Raw genomic sequence first — 21,266 nt, 5'->3', positions numbered from 1 at the left:
TAAGACAGGATTATTTGTAACTAAATTCATGTGTCCAGTTACCAAGTTACATGTCTTATGATAAGGTGAAACCAAATTTGAACTAGAAACCAAAGCAGTCAATATACTTTCTACATAAATTCAAAAGTGCATCTTCCTCTACTTCAACAGAAGAATATTCTGCAAGTTTGAGTTCGATAGAGGAAAATCTAAATCTTAATTACTCTGTAATAGTAAGAACAATAGAAAAGAATTTCTTTAATAACTTGAGCTAATACGATCACCTGGCATAGTGGCATTTGTTGCGAAAAGCATTCTGGGCAATGCAAAGATAAAAGAATTATAAAAATGTATCCAAATGTAAAGAGAGTCCGGAACCAAAATGACCCAAAAAAAAAACTTATGAACCAAAATACCCCAACAAAAAAAAGGTTACATAAGTACCTTTATACTGCGCTAAAGCACTAAACCGTGACAGAGCCGTTAACTGCTTTAGCGCAGTATTTTACTGCGCTAAACCAATTTCTCTCCCCCCTATAGCGCAGTAAAATATTGCGCTATAGGAGTCCACCATTTTCCCAAAACAGCCACTTATTACATTTTCACACATTTTTACATAGTTTAGCCGTATATTAATCGTGCTTTGAGACTCCGAAACTTCAATATTTTATATAGAATCCTACTTATATTTGTACGATTAATAAGGTAGGCTCAATACTTCAAGGATACGCAAAAGTTTGGATTGTCGTTTTAATTGTTGAAAAGTGCTCGAAGTCCTTTTTTATTTTAAGACTTGTAGTCATTAGCTTTACGTTATTTATCTTTTAGGATTTCGCATTATTTTCAAATTAATGCTTAACTTTATTTCGAATGTGTCACGTTTTTTTTTTATTATCAATTTAGGATGTGAAACTATAAACAATAATAAAGACTAAGATAATATTTATAAATATAAATAGATATGCAAAAAATATATAATATTTACGATAAACTGTACAACACTAATATATATACACTATCGTGGATGGGTCCCACATGTGGTATGCCTGAGACTATCCTTAGGCCTAAGGCTCATACCATCCCCACCGCCCTCGCCACCGTCTCCATCGCCCTTTTTCCTCTTAATAACCGAGCGCTCCAAGTCATGATCATCTCCTCTTCTCCTGGCCCGTGTGCCCTTGACTAGAATGTGCTTCTTCTTGGGATCTGGTCCCGCTAGCACGGGCAGAACCTCATGCTGACCTGGGTCTGGAAACTCGACCTCTTCCTCGTCGGGAGTCGCCACCGCAGGCACCGAAGGCTGAACCTGAAAAGTATATAATAATTAGTACCATTTCTTATTTATATTGAATACATTAACGTTTGTTGAATAATCAAACCGGTGTATCAACGGGCGCCTGAGTAGGCTCCTCAGATGGGTCTGGTGCAGACTATGAGGTAGTCTTCTGGACGAGATGCTGTTCGAAGTCCAAATAAAGGCTATAAAAATTAAATAAATATTTACCTTATATTGAATAAAATTTATTTTAAGTAAAAATCTTACCTGCACCTCAATAGTCTCATGAGAAGACACCTCTGCCTCAGCAGGCTGATGAGAAGGCTCCTGAATGGGTCGCTCCTGTGGACCCACTGGCATCGAATCCTAAAATATGAAAAAAAAAAAACGAAATAATAAGTAACATACATATTTAAAATAAGTACTTTAAATAATCAAATATGTATTTTAAATATTGACCTTATATTGAATAAAACTAATTTTAATAAAAAGCTTACTTGTGGCTCGACAGTCACATGGGAAGACACCGTTGACTCAGCAGGCCCATGAGAAAACGCCTGAGTAGGTGACTCTGCTGGACCTGCTGGCGCCGAATCCCAAAATATAAAATATTACTAAATAAATGAGTAACATATATATTTAAAATAAGTAATTTAAATAAACAAATAAGTATTTTAAATACTAACCCGGATAAAAAATCTATCGAAGTCAAGAATCCTGGCTCCCTCTAAATTCCTCACAGGCCGCTCATCAGCTAATGAAGCGCGTAACGCCGCCCAATCGACGTTATCACGCTCCTCCATGTATGCATTCTGGCTCGACTGTGATGAAGACCCAGGTATCTCAACAAGTAGAAGCGCCGGCGTAAACGTAGGTGAGTCCCCAGGTGAGCTGCCACCGGCCTGGAACGGCTACGGATGGACTAGACCGGGAACGTCCTCTAGAATGGGATCGGCCTCATCTGCCTCATCTACCAGATGGTGTCCTCCTCCACCAGGTCCTCTAGCAGCAGCACGGCGTCCTCTGCCAGCACGGCCTCCTCCTCTGGGAGCACCCAGTCCTCCTCCCGGCGCTGGCTGATACTCAGCCTCTGGAACAGGATCCTCCATGCGCCTAATCTCTCCTTCCTGCCGGATACCATCCTCGGATATCCGTACCAGCTCCGACGCAAGCCCTGCAAGCCCGGGGTAAGGCATATGCTCTAACCCCAACATGCGTAATCGTTGTACAGCCACCAGCTGCATTTGTGTTCAATAGTAAAAAAAAGCAATTTTTTAAAATGTAACAATTAATGCAATTAAATAAATTTAAATACGATAAACTTACCAATGCCTCATACTGCCCCGCGAGTGCTGAGTATCCTACATCCCTAGCGGGACGCAAAGCTGGGTTGCGGATCAATCTGTGTGTGATCTGATGATACCAGTGCATGTAATCCTCAATGGGAGTCAAATGGCCAACCACCGCTAAAGTGCCCAACCTGTTCTCCCAACGGTGGAGCTGGACAACCATGAAAGCCAGAAAATCATCATCAACGGCAGCCCGATCGTTTCGCTGGTAGTGTCGGAGCTCATGGCATACGTCAGGGGGTATACTCTGTGTATGCCATAACTGTCGTAAGACACGCTCGGTCATGTGGTCCTCTACGATGTCCAGGTGTATCAATGGACACTGCGACATCCAAACCCCCTGCCCTGCCCTGCAAAAGGCTGCAAACCATCTAATATAGCAGTGTATGGCGTCCATATAAATAACTGCATAACATATCAATACAAATCAGTGATCACCAAGTAGAAAAGACGTTTAATTAAATTAATAATGTAAAGTTAAATAGTTTTACCGCATCGTTCGTAATGTGATCAAGCTGGTCCTGGAATGGAAGAATACTGTGGTGCGTATCCACATCCCGGTCAAAACCCGCTATCCACCTCCTCGCATAAGGCATGTCAATCTTGAGGTGATGCTTATGTAAGGGCTGAAAATCCAGTATCCTCTCCCACGCCCATAACTGTACGCGATATTAGAAAATACGATGTTTTAATTGTCGTTTCAAGAGGTTTATTTACATTAAGGAACACACACTTAAAATATTACCTGAAGAAGAGCAAAAAATCCACACACATTTCTGCCAGCACCAATAGACGATCGGCATAGGCATTTATAAAGATACGCCAAAACAGCACCGCCCCAGCTGTAGTCTCCCAAGCAGTCCAGATGTTCCAAGAAAACAAAATAACGTAAACTGACAAAGACACCCGATGAGTTCAGGAACAAGATGCCCCCGAATATAATAAGCAGGTACAAACGGACATGACGATCACTATCGTCCTGCTGGGTGCCGTCCACAACCGGATCCAGACCCTCCAAATAAATGCAGAGTGCACTAAGCTGAACCCGAGTCTGTCCCTATATATGGGCCGCGGCATCAGGCACGAAGTGGGTGATCCTAGTCAACTCTGTCACCCATGTCCGACCAGGAGGAGTCTCGTACCGAGTGTATAGTGGCTCTCCATCTACCCGCAATCCAAAGAGGACCTCCACATCCTGAAGTGTAATCGTGGCCTCACTAGTGCGAAGATGGAAGGTATGTGTCTCCGGCCTCCACCGCTCAACCATGGCCGTAATGAGCGCCCAATCACGCTGTACCCGACCAACGGACACGCAACGATAGGTGCCGCCCCAAAACAATATCTCTAAGACGCGAATGTGTGGGGGGCGCTCGTGTAAAAAAGTCCATGTTGTCTGCAGCCTATGGGGACGGAGCCTAGTCGATATCTCTATAGTACCAACCCATAATAACTCTGACCTATGATTGCCTTGCAAAGACAATGCTGATCTATCAGCGGGCCCTGGGTGAACAGCCGGCCCCGGGTGATCATTGGGCCCTAGGTGATCATCAGGCACCGGGTGATCATCGGGCCCAGGGGGAACATTCGGATCCATGAAAGAGTCCGGTCTGTACAAACTAAATTAGTCATTATTCTTGAAATGAAAGTTAAATTATATTAACTAATTAAATCTTTATTAGATAGTTTTTTCCAAAAATTATTTTCACTCTCCAACCAAATATTGGAATAAAAATAATTATTTTCAACATAATTTTCGTCATATTAAATGTGCAGTAAATTTAATATGTGATAGTAAGGACACATATGTGATGGCAAAGACTTTTAAGTTAATTAGTTTTGAATTATGTGATGGCAAAGATTTTTAAGTTAATTAATTTGGGAATCAAAATTCAGCAGTAATGTTTGTTTAGAACTCTATTTTGAATATGTGATATATTTTTAGTTGACCCAATAGCCAACACAACTATGATAAAATTAGATTAAAAGAGTATATTCTTCGACCACATATTTTTCTACAAACTTTACATTTTTATCGTTAACTTATGTATTTATGAAAAGAAGAACTTTAACTATTCTTTTTTTAGATAATCTTTTTTTATTTAACATATATATTCATGCTTTAAAAATAATATAGATTAACAATTCATGATCATTTACAACTTGTTTGGATGGTTGTTGCCTATTGTATTATATTGTGTTGTTAGTTTAAATACAATGTTTGCTTTGATTATTACTTTAATTTTATTGTATCGTATCGTTAAATCCATCGTTATGTAACGACGAAAGGTTCTATTTTATGTAATGATTGATTTGGTCTTATACAGTACAACACAATACAATACATTATGAAACAATACATAACAATCATCCAAACAAAGTGTTAACAAAATAATAATTCATTACCAATCAACTTCTTTCAATTCATAACCAATATTTAACAACTAATTAATTCATAATCAATATTTAACAAATAATCAATTAACAAAATAATAATTCATTAATAATTAACAATTCATAAACAATTAACAAATTAACAACTCATAAACATATAACAACTTAACAATTCATAAACATTTAACAAATTAAATTCATACACATTTAACAATTAATGAATTTCCCAAAAAAAAAAAAAAAACAACGGAACAGTGGCAAAAGACACTGCCCAGCTGATCAAACCAAAAAAAAAAAATTGACTTTTTTTTTGGAAATTAACGACGATTAAATGTTAAACATGCGTACAATATAATGTATATAACAAATTAATAACAAAAGTTCATAGTAGAAAATCTTAATCAAAGATTTTTTGTAGAGTTGTGTTAATCGAGTTGTACGCCGCTTTTTCCACAATTCGAGCTTAGAATCTTGCTCCTTGACTTGAATATACCGAGATTCTAAACTTTCCCGACAAAAATTAATAGAAAACGACGTATTTTGATGTGGGGACCACCTTGAAATCGCCTCCAATGGCGTTTTTGAATTTTGTTTTTGCCACTGGAGGGACCAGTGGTGGAACCTGATGGGTTTTTATGTTGGGTGTAATAGCGCAGCATTTTACTGCGCTATAGGGGAGAGAAAATATTGTTTAGCGCAGTAAAATACTGAGCTAAAGCACTTAACGGCTCCGTCACGGTTAAGTGTTTTAGCGTAGTAAAATACTGCGCTAAAGGTACTTTTGTAGCCTTTTTTTTTGTTGGGGTACTTTGGTTCAAAAGATTTTTTTTGGGGTCATTTTGGTTCCGGACTCATATAAAAAAACCCTATACTATATTTGATTTAGTAGAAAATTTTATATTTGGACTTATTACTATAATGAGTAGGGTCATAGCCCGTAGGGCTTAATCTATCAGACCTTTCGAAATTGGATTTATTAGTATTATTGGCCTATTGGACACATATGACATAGGCAGGGTTGATTATAACGTATAAAAATTTTGAATTTTCGAATATCCAAATATCCGTAGTACTAAATCCAATCTCCAATCGAAAAGTCATAAATTTTAAAAATAAAATCTGAAATCCAAAAATCCTAACCAAAAATTCAAAAGTTTGAATTTTGCGTTGGCCCAAACTATGCCACCCTTATGAATTATGAGCCATTTTCTATATATTGGGTGGGGGTATTTTTGGCCTTTCCCGTTTTCAAGCATTGTGGGTTTTTTTTTTTTTTTTTTTTTGTACTGGAAATCAGAATCAAGCATTGTGGGTTCAAATTTAAACTTTATTGTGTTGGTCAATCAAACCGTTATAACCTGCTGAAAAACAAAACGCAAAAGAAAAGTGTACTCATGTTGTTCACCCAATTATTATTGAACAAACAGAATATATAATATATACCCTTTTTGCCTCCTATTTGAAAAAAAAAAAAAACAATATTTTAATTTTTTTAATTTTCTCCAAAACAAGATCTTCAATTATTTTTTTGAAACTCAACACCTTCCCGCCCACAACACACACACACACTCTATCCTCTCTCTTCATTTCCTCACAAATCTCACTAAAAATTCATCTCAACTTTAAATCACTAAATCTCTGTAATTTAGCAAACACAACAACTATAATACTTTTAAATTTCAGATTCAAAAAAAAAAAAAAGTAAAAAAAACCCTAGCTAAAATTTTGGAATATGAATCAATATCATATATACGAAGCTATTGGTCGTGGAAAGCATTCGGTAATGGATTTATCTTTTTTAGTTTATTTTTTGGGTGAAGTATGTTATTTAAGTGATTGATTTTTTTTTTTTTTTTTTTTGCAGACGGTATATAAAGGAAGAAAGAAGAAGACGATTGAGTATTTTGCGATAAAGAGTGTGGATAAATCTCAGAAAAATAAGGTTCTTCATGAAGTAAGAAATCTTGCATAAAAGTTTGTTTATTTTGACTTGTAATTGTAATCATTTCAGACGACAGAAATTGTTTTCTCAGAAATAAGTGGTTTCCCTACTCAATTTCTTTTGTTTGGTATGCTAAGTTGGGAGATGGGGGTCGAGGGGTAAGGGTAGGTGGATAGGGCGGGTGTGGGTGTGGGTGTGTTTTTGTTGATCCGGATTTTTTTTTTTCCTTAAATTCTTAAGGATAACATTTTCTCCTATTTTTGAGGAAAACGTTTTCCATAACCAAGATGATTCTAGGAATTGGATTGTTGAAGTTTTGAATTTGCTTTCACCTCTCGCAATAAAATTGTGGAAATGTCCGATTTATGCTTTATATTCCAAGATATAGAATTTATTAGCTCTCTTAGAATTTTGGCAACTTCATAATATTGATTTTTAGAGGAATAGACAAAAAGGAAAAATGTGTATGCATTAAGGGTGTGTTGGGTATAAAGGAAAATGTTTATTGGGAAACAAGTGAGTTTCTTACTTATTTTCTAGTGTTTCGTATGTAAGCAATTTTTTTTATTTTTATTTTTTTTATATCAAACACATTTATATGTAATATAGCTAACACTATGGGGTGGGAGGCAATTTTTATTTTTTATTATCAAACACATTTATATGTATAGCTAACACTATGGGGTGGCGGGGGGGAATGGGGTGGGCAGGGAGGAGACATGAACTTGGAATATCATGTATGGAAACTTGTTTTCCCTATTTCCACTAGGGAAGTCATTTTCCTCATTTTTAAGGAACTTTTTTTCCTAGAGAAAATATTTTCCAAAATCTTTGACCAACCAAACGTGGAAAAGCCAGAAAATATTTTCCTACCAAACACCCTCTAAGTATTATAGGGGTTATATTTCATGGACCCTCCTCAGTATGGAATTTAGAAACCGTCTGCTGGCTGAATATAGTTAGAACACGTTGTTGTGTAAGTTGTTATGCATTGACTTGCTAAGTAATTCTATTGTTGCTGGCTAAGCTACAGTTGCTCAATGGATCTACTCAATTGTTCTGACGTTATACGTAGTTCTTGCAAATCTTCAAAAGCAGCTGAACTACTTCATAAGCTGAATGTCTATGCTTTTAGTAAGCGTGGTCTTAGAAAAGCAACTTGCCGCGTCATATTAGCAGATGTTTAGGATTGTTGATGCTTGTGACTATTGAGTTGTGAGATTATTGGTAATTATAACGTAGAGTCATAACAAAATCTGTTTATTCTGTGTTATTAATTTGAAGTCTCGCGACCAAAAAATCATGAAGCACAGCTTTTTCATTATTTAAATCTATTTCCTTTCACTTTTCTTTATGCCTCTATATAATTCTTCTGTCGGCTGCATTTGGTGCAGGTCAGAATTCTTCATTCTCTGGATCATTCAAATGTGCTGAAGTTCTACTCCTGGTAAGATTTATCTTTTTCCTGTCTTGCATACAACTCCTTTTTTTTTCAATTTCGTTTCTGGGGGTGAATGTCCTTTTGGCGTTTAACAAGAAGATTTCTCTGACTTATTTTCTAATTCAACCGATCCATAGGTATGAAACATCCGCACACCTGTGGTTGGTTTTAGAATATTGTGTTGGAGGAAATCTTATGAGCTTGCTGCAGCAGGTAAACACTGGCAGGTCTGCTATATTTTATAAATAAATTTCATTGTTCCAGTGCTATAACTGCTTACCAAGTTAGGTGCGTGTTGCATGTGTTGGCATATAGGACGCCTCATGCAGACATTAGACATGAACATCCAAATTTGTGACGTCACTCTGATTCTTCTTGGTCTCTTTTTCAATAGAGGCATGGGATATTGAGGTTTCTCGGTAAGTTTGTTGCACGCCTACAGTGGGGATTCCCCAAACAGGCACTAAGGACAACAGTGTCATGTGCGATTGAGCACTTTAATTTAGATGATTGTTTGTAGTCTCACAAATAAAGTTTGCCAGACTTGAGACTAGTTTTTTGTGCCAGCAAAGTGAGGTGAAAGAAGTAGGATTTTCTTTTTTGATTTGTATTTAAAGAGTAGTCAAGATGACCACAGTGGACTGTAGTTGGTAATGTCACATCTGCATCACCTTAAGGGGTCGTTTGGGTCAAAAACAAATTACGCTGGGGTAAGTTATGCTGGGATTAGTTATTCTGGAGTTATTTTTTATTGACTGTTTGGTATGTTGGACTAAAAGTATTATATATTGGATAATTTCTAAAAAGAAGAGGTTTCTTCCTTATCCTGGGATAAGTTATCCGGGGATAACTTATTCCACCCTGTGGCAGGTATAAGTTATCCCAACACTATTTTTACTCCTGGGATAACTTATCCCATGATTACTAACCAAACAAGGGATAAGGAATTGCTAAATTCTTATCTCAGGACTATTTATGTTTTTCCTTCGTACCAAACGACCCCTAAGTCCTTACCTGTATTTTAGTTTTAACCACACCTGGGAAAATTTTGACATCATCTAATTTCTGAGTTCAAGGATGGTAAGCTTCCTGAAGATTCAATACATGATCTTGCTTGTGGCCTTGTTAGAGCTCTTCTGTAAGTAACTTTAACCTTCATTGTTCTTTTTTAACGCTTGTTGTTTGGGCATGAATTACCTTTTTGGTGTTGTGTCTACTATACCAGATACTTGCATTCAAAGGGAATAATCTACTGTGACTTAAAGCCATCAAACATCCTATTGGATGAAAATGGAATCACAAAGGTATGGTGATCTTTATGTTGTGACTTTTCCACATCATGATGAGTGCCTTTGACCAATTAAATGACGTTGAAGTTTAATTTGTTTCCTGGCAGCTGTGTGATTTTGGATTAGCAAGAAAATTGAGTGATATATCAAAGACACCTTCCTCCCAGGTAGTTCCCCTCTCTTTCCCCTCCTTTTTGCCCTAAAATGAATAAAAAGGAAAAGCAAAATTGGTGGCATAATGGTTTGGAGGTTCCTTAAAGGTAAATGCGCGAATGGTGCATAGTGAATTCATTTTTTGAATAACAGCAGTGTGCGGGTTAGCTTGCGTGCACCTCCGCTATTCCATTGGGTACGTGCTGCCTCCCACCAACATAGGTATCGGGTAACTCTATCCACCACAGCTTAGGAAGATGAGAAGAAATCACCAACAACAACATACCCAGTGTAATCCCACAAGTGGGGTCTGGGGAGGGTAGAGTGTACGCAAACCTTACCCCTACTTTGGGAGGTAGAGAGGCTGTTTCTGGTAGGCCTTCAGCTCAGAATAAAGCAATAACAAAGCAGGTCAAATAGGATGAGAAGGAATCAAAGAGTGTTTTTATTGCTTTTGAGATTTGAACCCTGATCTCCAAGGCTTGCACCCACTTCATTGAAAACTAGTCCACACCCTTAGGTGATTGTGCACAAGTCAAGTCTTAGCAGCTTTTACGTTTGTATAAGTGGTTAATATGCATCTGTGAAGGTTTGTCATCAAACCTTCTATTGAGCCGAGGGTCTCTCGGAAACAGCCATCCTACCTTGGTAGGAGTAAGGTCTGCGTACATTCTACCCTCTCCAGACCCCACGATGTGGGATTTCACTGGGTTGTTGTTGTTGTAAGGTTTGTCATCAAAAAAAAAAAAAAATTGCATCTGTGAAGGCTTTTGCAAGTTGTTGGTTCTTACATTTGACACTTCTTTATTTATCTATTTGACGTAGTAAGTATCTGAGGCTGTGCTTCGGGATTAGGAAGCTGAACCAGAAAACATAAAATGAAGCCAGAAGAGATAGATTTTTATTCTTCTGGTGCAGGGAGTGGGGAAACCTAAGAGGAAGATGGTTTCTGTTGTTTGGGCATTGAGAAGAAGCAAAATGAAACATCTTGCATGAGCTAGTTTCTCGTCATTTCTGCAGAAATTCTCTAAAATGTTCTCTTTTGGTCTGTCTAGAGAAATTTTGTAGTGAAGAGGATGCACAAGTTCCCTAAAAATCCTACAATTAGCTACCTTCTTCCTTTCTTTACTTTTACTTTTAATTCACAAACCAAATACGGAAAGCATATATCTAAAGTTTTTGCATTTTTCCTTTCTTCAACTATCAAATGGAATATAGATTTGTATAAAGTGGTACTTATTGCTTTGATTGTGATTCGTGTCTTTTTCCCACCTGCGATCATTCATCTGTGCTATTTTTATTTCATGTATGTTTCAGTTACCACAAATAAAGCGAGGAACCCCCTGTTACATGGCTCCAGAGCTCTTCCAGGATGGAGGGGTCCATTCCTATGCCTCTGATTTCTGGGCTCTGGGTTGTGTGTTGTTTGAATGCTATGCTGGGATACCTCCTTTTGTTGGCAAAGAATTTACCCAGTTAGTGAGATCAGTCATTTCTGATCCAACTCCACAACTTCCTGGCACCCCAAGCCGCCCCTTAGTCAATCTGATTAATTCTCTTCTAATAAAAGATCCTGCTGAAAGAATGCAGTGGCCCGAGCTTGCAGGACATGCTTTCTGGAAAACAAGATTTGCTCCAGTGCCTTTACCTCCTCAACCTGCTTTTGATAATATGATAGAAATTTCTTCTAAACAATGCCTTTCAGAAAGGAACAGTGAAAAGCCAATACAAAACAAGACCCCACAAAAGACTCGTGAAAAAGATTCAAAGGCGTCCCTCAAGCAGGATGAAAATTCAAATACTGGATCCAGAGGTTACGTGACACCAATCAAGGGCATATCCAGTGGCCGGAAAGCTCAAATGAAGGGTTCTGGCAGGACAACTGATGACAAGCAGAAAGACAATTCTAAGGGTGTCAATCTATTACGTCTTTCAAGAATTGCAAAATCAAACTTAATGAGGGAAAATGAGAAGGAGAACTACCGCAGGCCATTGCCTAATAACTCTGAGAATGATGCTGAACTTAAGGTTGAAAATACTGACATGGAACTTGACTTTAATGAGAATAATGAGGATGATACACAAGATGAACCTGATGAAACTGACAGCACTCAGAGTCTTGAGTCAACTCCGACTTCAACTAATCAGACGGAGGGTAATGTGGAAGAGATGGATAGTGACAGCAGAAATCCAGATACACCAGCGGGGTTTAATACACCTTGCTCAGATTATTCAAGGACATCTGACCACGAACAATCTTCTAAATATGAAGATAGCCCTCAGCTAAAGACTCCTGTGATTAAAGAGAATTCCACGAATGTCTCTGATATCTCAAAACCATCTACAAACCTTTCAGATATTCTCTGGCATCCATCTGATCTCTCAGTCAGACCTGTAATGCCTAGCAGAAAATCAGATAAAGGTTCAGATACAATTCCTTCACTTTCATTCGATGCACCTCAACTGTCTGATTTTGTCAAAATGTCAAAGAAGCAATTAGACACTTTTAATAGTAGAATCATCAGTATTGTTAGTGGGAATACTGCCTCAGGGGAGAAGCAAAATGTGATCAGATATCTTGAGCTTTTGAGCAACAATGCTGATGCAGCCAACATCTTGACCAATGGGCCTATTATGTTGGTTCTAGTCAAAATGCTTCGTCACTCCAAGGTTTCGCTGTTGCGTGCTCAACTTGCTTCAGTTATTGGCTTGTTGATTCGTCACTCTACTTTTATTGGGGATGAGCTGGCAAATTCTGGAATTTTAGGTGCACTAACTGATGGTCTCAGAGATAGGCAAGAGAAAGTGAGAAGATTTTCCATGGCTGCTTTGGGAGAATTACTATTTTACATATCTACTCAAAATGAGCAAGCTCGGGATAATAAACCAATGGAATCTCCATCTAAGGACAGTCGACCCTCATCGTGTTGGCAGGTATCTTTTGTCGCTGTAACTTCTATTCTAGTGCAGCTTTGTCAAGCTAATAATTATATTTTGTTAAAATTCCTTTTCACAATAAATTATTAGGCTATATTGCAATGGAGTTTTTAAGTATTAAGTGTTCTATGAGCGTTTCTTAAAAGCATAGACGCTGTCAGAAACACAATCCAAGCACCAATGCAGCTCTTATGGGTAATAATGCAAGTTGTCACTAGGATATAAATGATACTTATCAATGGGCTAAGCACCATACAACAACAACAACAACAACCCAGTGAAATCCCACAACATGGGGTCTGGATTATCTTGTAGTAAATCATGTATACATATCTGCACATGCACATATTTTTGACATGAAAATTCTAAAGAATAAGATGGATGACAGATGGCAACTTGGCATAAACCAATATTTTCCTGTAAGCTATCTATCCCACGTCACAAAATATTGTAGAATCTGTATATACGAGATTATACAAGTTTTCCTCTGTATTTTACCGGAAGAACGAATAAGCTTGCAATCCTTTGTAATGCAAAACTATATAGCAATAAAATGAACTAGAATGTTAAGAGATTTCTCTTGGAGTTACGGGAAAAATAAGGTAAAATCATCCACGCAGCTGTACTATCTTTACATATAGCAAAGTGTTGCATTCTGTCTTTACGTTCCTTTCTGAAAATGTTAATGTTGTAGGTTACAAGTCCAACAATTTCATTGGTTTCATCAGTTCTACGAAATGGAGAGGATGATATTACTCAACTTTATGCTCTGAGGACAATTGAAAACATCTCCAGTCAAGGAGGGTACTGGTCAGCTCGTTTCACCAGCCAAGATGTGATTACTAACCTCTGCTACATATTTAGGGCTCCTGGAAAGCAGGAGAGCATGAGGCTGACAGCAGGGTCTTGCTTGGCTCGTCTTGTTCGTTTTAGCCCTTCTAATATTCAACGAGTCATGGAAAAACTTTCATTCAAGGATATGGTTTCAAGCCTGGTCAAGCGCAATCCACGAGAGCAACAAATCTGCTTAAACATTCTGAACCTGACCCTCCTTGAAAGTCATACACTTCCAAGTGTTGGAAGGTACCTTCTTGCCTTGGTCGAAGACAAGAATCTTGTTCTGAACCTTGTGACTCTAATTGAGCAGGGAAGTGAAGTTTTGAAGGGAAAGACACTCATATTTGTGGCTCTACTTTGTATGAATGGGAAGAGGTGGCTGCCACTATTTTTTTGCAATGCAAAACTGCTCTCGACCGTTGATAGGTTGGTAAAGGAGAAGGACGACTTTGTGAAGCAGTGTTTAGATGCACTTGGAATGGTTGTTGCATCAACTGTACCAAGTTTGCTAGAGTCTATATCCGGGGACATTCAGCAACTCAAGGGTGGTAAACGCCGTGGGCAGATGATTAGCCTCACAAGTCGAAATTCTTCTAAGAATAGTATGCATTTATTTCCTGTTGTTCTCCATCTTCTTGGGTGCGCTTCACTGAAAAGAAGGGTTGCTAGTCATCAGGTTCTGCAACAGTTGGCAAATCTGCTTAAACTGGTGGAGTCTCCTTTCCAGGTAATCTGATGATATCTTTATTACATTATCTAATTGAAAAATATCTAGTATAAGATAAGGTTCTTATTTAGAAGAAAAGCAAAAGCCAAGTATTCCTAAAACCCACATACAAGACTATTTATATATCCTTTGTTCTAGTTGGTACCTTGAATTTAACATGGTTCATTTGCAAGACCTCCTAATAATTGTCATCTGAGCTGAGTGTTAGCTTAAAACACTTACAGCACGGCTCAGAGATTTAGCTTAGTTTGCTCAAACGTTTGATCCATGATAACTGAAGATGGGTGCAGAAGATTGGGTTTCTTGTTGGTCTACGAAGCACTCACATGATTCTTCCTTTCGGTTGCAGGGTAGAGATGATTTTCAGATAACACTTTTACGGGTTCTTGAGTGTATATCGGAGGAGATTTCACTGGTTCAAGAATGTTCTAGCATTTTCGTTAGTCAGATTCTACCTAGTTTATCTGTTATTTACAGAGGAAATAAAGACGGAGATGCCAGATTCTTGTGTCTGAAGATTTTGTTTGATGTGATGGTCATGTTACTGGATGAGACGTCTGAAAATGAACAGAAACCGGAGAATTTGAAGTCCATATCTAATTCTTACTTCCTCCCTCTCTACCCCTCTTTGATCGAGGATGAGGACCCAATACCTGCATACGCTCAGAAACTTCTCGTGATGCTCATTGAGTATAACCATATAAAAATTGCAGACATTGTCCACATGAAGATAATCTCGCAGTGCTTTGAATTTCTTCGTGGTGATTTCTCAACTGCAAATGTCAACAATGTACTTCTCTGCTTGGCTCTTACATCTGCTCCAGAACTGGAAACCAAATCCCTCTCCCAACTAAAAGTTGTTAGAAAGATTGGAAGCCTTTTGGAATTCGTATTTGCAAAGGAGATGGAAGATTTCATTGAACCTACTCTTCGTCTGTGTAGGGCTTTCCTTTTACGCTCAGTAGGCAGTACGAGAGGCTCTATGTTTGCAAAAGAACCTGTTCTTTTATATGATGATGGAGCTCGTGGCTTTGATCAAAATGAATGCATCAGAGATATAACGGACTTTGGTGAAAATGTTGGGGTCTTATTAGAACTCACCCATTTGAACGAGATTAATGTTGCAGACTTAGCTTCTGAATGCTTAATTTTATTGCTCAAGGCAGCTCCGAGGGAAGCTACCACCGGATTCTTGACAAACCTTCCCAAAGTCAGTCTCATCCTTGAGTCGTCATGGAGACAAAACATCTCTCACTTGCTGTTGCAACGGATTCTGATCGCACTTGGTTATTCTTGTAGACAGTATCTGTCACATGCAATGATATTGTCAATCCGTTTGCCTGACATATCAAAAATCGAAGGGATTGTTTCTCAGGTCAAAAGCTCCAGTATACCATCTCTTGCTGACGCTGCTTCTCGTGCAGCATTGGAGCTTCAGAGACTGCCTCGTTGCATTTGAGTTTGACAGGTTAGTTGTTTGCTTTGACTGTATGCTACTTTCTCATCTGTAGTTTTCCATTAGGAGTTATTGGGTCATAATAAACCTTCTTGAGAAAATGATAAAAATGCTCCCTTATTTGAGGGTAGGTTCAAAATAGTCCTTTAAGTATGCACTTAACAGTTTTGGTCCTTTAAGTTTGTCAAAAGTTAACACTTTTAGTCTGTCAAATATTTACCAAATTAAGTATGTTAGTTTTGACGGGAACTATAAGAGAATGGAAATCACTCAGAACTCACATTTAGAAGTACACTTTTTATAATGTCTGCAATTTTTGGATTTATTTCTAGAGCTTGGTGCAGCTTTTTGAGGTGTAACTTTCGCTATTTTTTAAATTTTATTTTAGTATCGAGTGTAATTTTTTGTGTTGCATATTTTAGGATTTGATGATACTTTCTTAATGTTTATGGATAGAAATTTTCCCACCGATTTTGTCAAATCTAACGAATATAAGTTGTCAAATATTCGTCGGAGACTAGAAGTGTTAACTTTTGTTGAACTTAAAGGATCAAGTTTGTTAAGTGCATACTTAAGAGACTACTTTGAACCTACCCTCAAACATAAGGACCATTTTGTCATTTTCTCAAGCCTTTTTCATCGTACGGATTTTAACTTATTGAAATCTTAAACCTTTCCTTTGCTGTGAGTGCAGCCAACAGTGTGTTGGAGCATGTTATATCTCCCTTTTGGGAAAGATACATAAACTGCAGCTTGGATCAAACGGATATTGTGCCTGGGGAGAGAACTGTGGTTGTCATCGACCTTTTGTACGATCCAGTGTATGACTATCATCCTTAATATATCTTCAATTGAGTGATATTCTTTGTAATACTTCATGCACATTCCAGTCAATTCTTGTAATCAATGGTAGCCATATTAGTTCAATTTATCCCCTTCTCCAGGTTCTTCATTTTCTTTCATTTTGAGGTTGACCTTTACATGCCAAGCTTCTCCCAACAACACCCCCCTCCCCCCCCCACCCAAAAATAAAAATAAAAATTAGAGCCTTTGAATAATTTAAGTGTCTTAGATTTGAATCCTCACTAACAAGGTGAAAGTTCATGTAGCCAACCAACTGAGTTACTAGATTTGTACTTTACAATTTTTTATTTTTTTTTAAATTTTTCACCCGATGTTCGGTACACGCATTGGTCCTCCCTACCAAGAATTTTTCTATACTCAAGGGCTTGAACCAACATTAATCAAGTATAATTAGAAAAAACTTCAGTTGTAAAACTAGAAAACTACTCCAGAAGTCCTCTCAATTTTTTTCCAGAAACTAAACTTTTCTATTATGGTATTTGGAAGAAAAAGAATCCAAGAAAATTTAAACAGCTTTTGTGAAAAATGTCGTAACACCTTTTTAGAACAAAAGCGACAAAAGAGTTGCACCAAACACTAGTAAATTGATTAAGTGGATCAATATGAATTGGAAACCTGTGTATCCCAAAAAAAAAAAAGGCTCAACTTCACAGTATTTATTCCTTCGAGAAAATAGGAAAGCAAGTCAAGATTGGAATTTAGAGTTGATTCGAATGTGAACAAATCCAATTGACTCTTAAAAAGGAAAATCTAATAAAGAAAGTTGTCTTGTCCTGGACTCCTTTAAAATTCCACTTACCATATGGTCTTCCTTTTATAGAAGATTTTCTTTTTCCTTCTGTACATGGATGCTCTCACCAACATGCTTTTACTTCCTCTAAAAGTATGAACTATTTATTAAGCAAAAGACATAAATTGACCCACTCCTTTAAAATTCCACTTACCATATGGTCTTCCTTTTATAGAAGACTTTCTTTTTCCTTCTGTACATGGATGCTCTCACCAACATGCATTTACTTCCTCTAAAAGTATGAACTATTTATTAAGCAAAAGACATAAATTGACCCTTAAACTATATCTCAAAAGTTATTTTCACACTTAACTATTCTGGTGATCCATTACACACTTAATATATTTAAAAGTGATATTATTTATCCCTCCAGAACTGATGTGACATAAAAAAGAATTATATTTAAATAATATGAGAGTGAGGTCAATTTTTTTAAAATTATATATATATATATATATATATATATATATATATATATATATATATATATATATATATATATATATTTTAACTTCTTCTTTATTCAACTACCCCCAACCCCTCCCCCTTCTCCTCCACATTCCCGCCACCCCCAACCCCACCCCCTTATCCTCCACCTTCCCGACACCCCCTGAAACCCTTCATCTTCTTCCTCTCACTACCACCCCACCCCTCTCTTCTGCCACTTTCACGCCACCTCCACCTCCACCCCACCCCCACGCCCACTTCCCAAACCCTTTTTCTTCTTCATTTCACATCACCACCACCGCCTTCACGCCACCCCAACCCTGCAAAACCCTTATTCTTCGTTTTCATTTCATAAACCTAGCAGCCAACATATTAAAAAAAGAAGGATACATAACAATACAATAAAATAAAAAAGAGTAGTGTAGGCAGAGCAGTGGTACACCTCGTTGCCATTCTCTTTTTTTTTTTCTTTGAAAATAGCTTAATGAGTTTAATATCGCACATAATAAAAAATAATAAAATTTATTTTATAGGTAGATTAGATGCAAATTTGGTGACCGAAAAATAAAGAAGATCGGAAAAAATGGAAGCTCACCGAAAAATATTGAAGCTCACTGGAAAATATTGAATCTCATTAGAAACAATGGTGGTTATACAATAAGAAAGGGAGTAGGGATGAAGAAGAAAGGGATGGTGGGGGAGGAGGGGAAAGGAAAAAATATAAAATTAAAAATTAGAGGATTTTTCGACGTGGATTGACGTGGCATTGATGTGGGGAGAGAGTGTGTACACTCTCCCCTAGTGTAACTGGTCATATTGTATCAGGGAGTAAAAATATCACTTTAAAATATATTAGGTGTGTAATGGGTCGGCAAGATAGTTTAAGTGTGAAAATGACTTTTGGGGTATAGTTGAAGGGTCAATTTATGTCTTTTGCCCTATTTATTATAAATGTTCTGAAAAAGTTTGCAATCTAGCAAGTAGCTCATTTTATGTGACTCGACTTAGTGTGTTGATATCAATATGCGTGACTCAGGATATGTTCAGACTGTTATGCATCTTACGATGTTATTGCACTGCATAGTATCTCTTATGTGCTTTAATGTGATGGCTTGATACTCAGTATCATATTGCTTGGTCTAACCGTTCTACTAACGAGGACCCATGGATAATTTTGTCTAGCCGTTCTATCAACGAGGACCTATGTTATGATCTAGGCTTAATGCATATGCAGCCCCCTAAACTTGTCCTTTTTTATTTTTTTATTTTGGCATCTCAACTAAGTGTTGTTCCTATTTAACTCCTGAACTCAATCTCAAGTGTGTCTATCAAACCTTCTAAATCTGATTTTTATTAGAAGCAAAAATTAAATTGGAGAAATAGGTGGAGTAATATTTTAGACATGTGGTAAGCTCTTCTTTAGGTCATGAATGTGTCGGTTTCTGTTGGTTCTGCTCTTTCATTACCAGCTTAATTAAGAGCTACTCTTTTTTCCCCCTCTCAATTGATGCTAATCTTAGCTAAAAGATAGGATAATTAAATTAGAATATATATTAGCATGTTGTCACATTGAAGATGGAATACTATGTAAGTCGGATTATGTTTGATAGACACACTTGAAGACGAATTCGGGGATTTAATAGAAAAAACACTTAATTAAGGTGCCAAAATGAAAAAAAAAGCAAGTTTAGGGTGCCTCATATGCATATGCGTTAAGCCTATGATCTAACATGCTGCAATTATGAGAGGCTTCTCGTTTTGGTCTGTGGCTTGCCACGAGGGCCTATTGTGCACGTGTTGAAGTATTGTTACTTTTATGCTTTTGAGTTGATTTATCCGCTAAGGTTATTTATTGTGTACGTGTTGCATTATTACTTCTGTGAACAATATATTATAGACTTCCTCCAAGAGGTATGATAGGGGCTGTCAATTTTTCAGTGATTGTATGTACCGTATTTATACAAGAAGTTCAGCTGTAAAGAGGAATAAAAGTTATAAAAGTGTCCTATCTACTATTGGCTAAGAAATAACAAAAAAAATAATAAAAAAATCCTATTTACAGAGGAATGATGACTTCGTGCGTATGTTACTTTTTACTCCAGCATAAGCATTATTTAAACCAATGAGAAATTGAATGAGTCTTTTATCCTGAAATCACCATTTTTGCCTCTCCACCACATGAGCATTCACATGTACACTGAATAGAAATGACTAGAGCATCAAGCTCATCCCAGCAACATTTGATTTTTGTGAAGTAACCTGCTACATCATTGGACCTTGTACTAAATCACTTAGCTCTTTTGAAGTGGTATAATTTGGCTCTGTTAGATTGGTCAAATCTGTCCTATAAAGCAGTTCAAAGTTCATGTGCTGATTTGAAATAGATGACACTAGCTACTATCTCCTTAGACATAAAATTCAACAACCAGGAAGTGATCATGTCATTACTTCTATTCCACACATTGAAATCAGCAGAAGTAACATTAAGAGATCTGATACTCCTATCAATAAAGTCTAACATATTTTTGGTTGATAAAGTTATCAAGACTGACCTTATCCAACCTTTATAAATCTTTCCTTCAAAAGAGGGGTTCACTAACGTCATTCCTAGTGAATAAGGGTGAAGAAAGGAGGAGTTACTTGGATTAGAATTTCTAGATCCGACAGTAGCAGGTGCTACTTCATCAGTTGAAGATATTCTGACTTAGGAGGAGAAAAAAAAAAGAATATATGACCTCTAATAGAGCTCTGATACCATATAGAAAATAAAGAACAAAGCAGAGATGAAAAATGTGAGAATTTTTTAATGTATTTTTCATTGATTGTATTACCGTATTTATACAAGCATTTCAACTGTAGAGAAAGAATAAAAATTATACAATTGTCCTATCTACAATTGGCAAATAAATAACAACCAAAACAAAAAAAATAATAAAAAAAAATCATATATTCTATTTACAATAATGTGCTTCTCACGTGTGAAGAGTGTGAGAAGAAGCTTCTATTTCCTTCCACTTATCCTAATGAACGCTCAAGATTTGATCTTTCATTAAATGAAATTGTGTTCATAATCTATCCACCTGTCACACTTGACACTTTCCCAAACAGGCAACTAAATTGATCTTTTGGAGATTTGACCTTGAAATTATTTAAATTATCAACAAACTTCAACCCCCTGCTTCTTCTTATTGTTAGCTTGAGATGGAGGACGACGATCACCATTATTACTGACACATAGTAAATTTTTGTTACCACATTCCGTTGGCTGACCTTTTTCTTACAGATGTAGCGCTTTTCATCGACTGTGTCGCGTGAGTGTTTCAGTGTCGCATCAATACTTTTTTTTCTCTCCCAATCAACCTGTATTTTCATCAAACAATTTCTGCAT

At 37.1% G+C, this 21,266-nt stretch overlaps 1 protein-coding gene across 1 annotated transcript; it reads left to right on the top strand.

The window, feature by feature from the left end:
• Nucleotides 1-6,370: 6,370 nt before the first annotated feature.
• LOC132609350 (serine/threonine-protein kinase RUNKEL) lies at nt 6,371-16,729 on the top strand. Its single transcript, XM_060323292.1, has 11 exons — nt 6,371-6,775; nt 6,860-6,949; nt 8,332-8,384; nt 8,516-8,591; nt 9,455-9,516; nt 9,604-9,682; nt 9,775-9,834; nt 11,138-12,754; nt 13,452-14,321; nt 14,671-15,789; nt 16,472-16,729. Exons 1-10 carry the CDS (start codon nt 6,728-6,730, stop codon nt 15,778-15,780), a joined length of 4,065 nt encoding a protein of 1,354 aa, XP_060179275.1. The 5' UTR covers nt 6,371-6,727; the 3' UTR covers nt 15,781-15,789; nt 16,472-16,729.
• The last annotated feature ends 4,537 nt before the right edge of the window (nt 16,730-21,266 follow it).

This window comes from Lycium barbarum, chromosome 9 (assembly GCF_019175385.1).
Source record: "Lycium barbarum isolate Lr01 chromosome 9, ASM1917538v2, whole genome shotgun sequence".
NCBI lineage: Eukaryota > Viridiplantae > Streptophyta > Magnoliopsida > Solanales > Solanaceae > Lycium > Lycium barbarum.
Note: the sequence above shows the minus strand (reverse complement) of the source record. Positions and strands in the feature narration are given on the sequence as shown.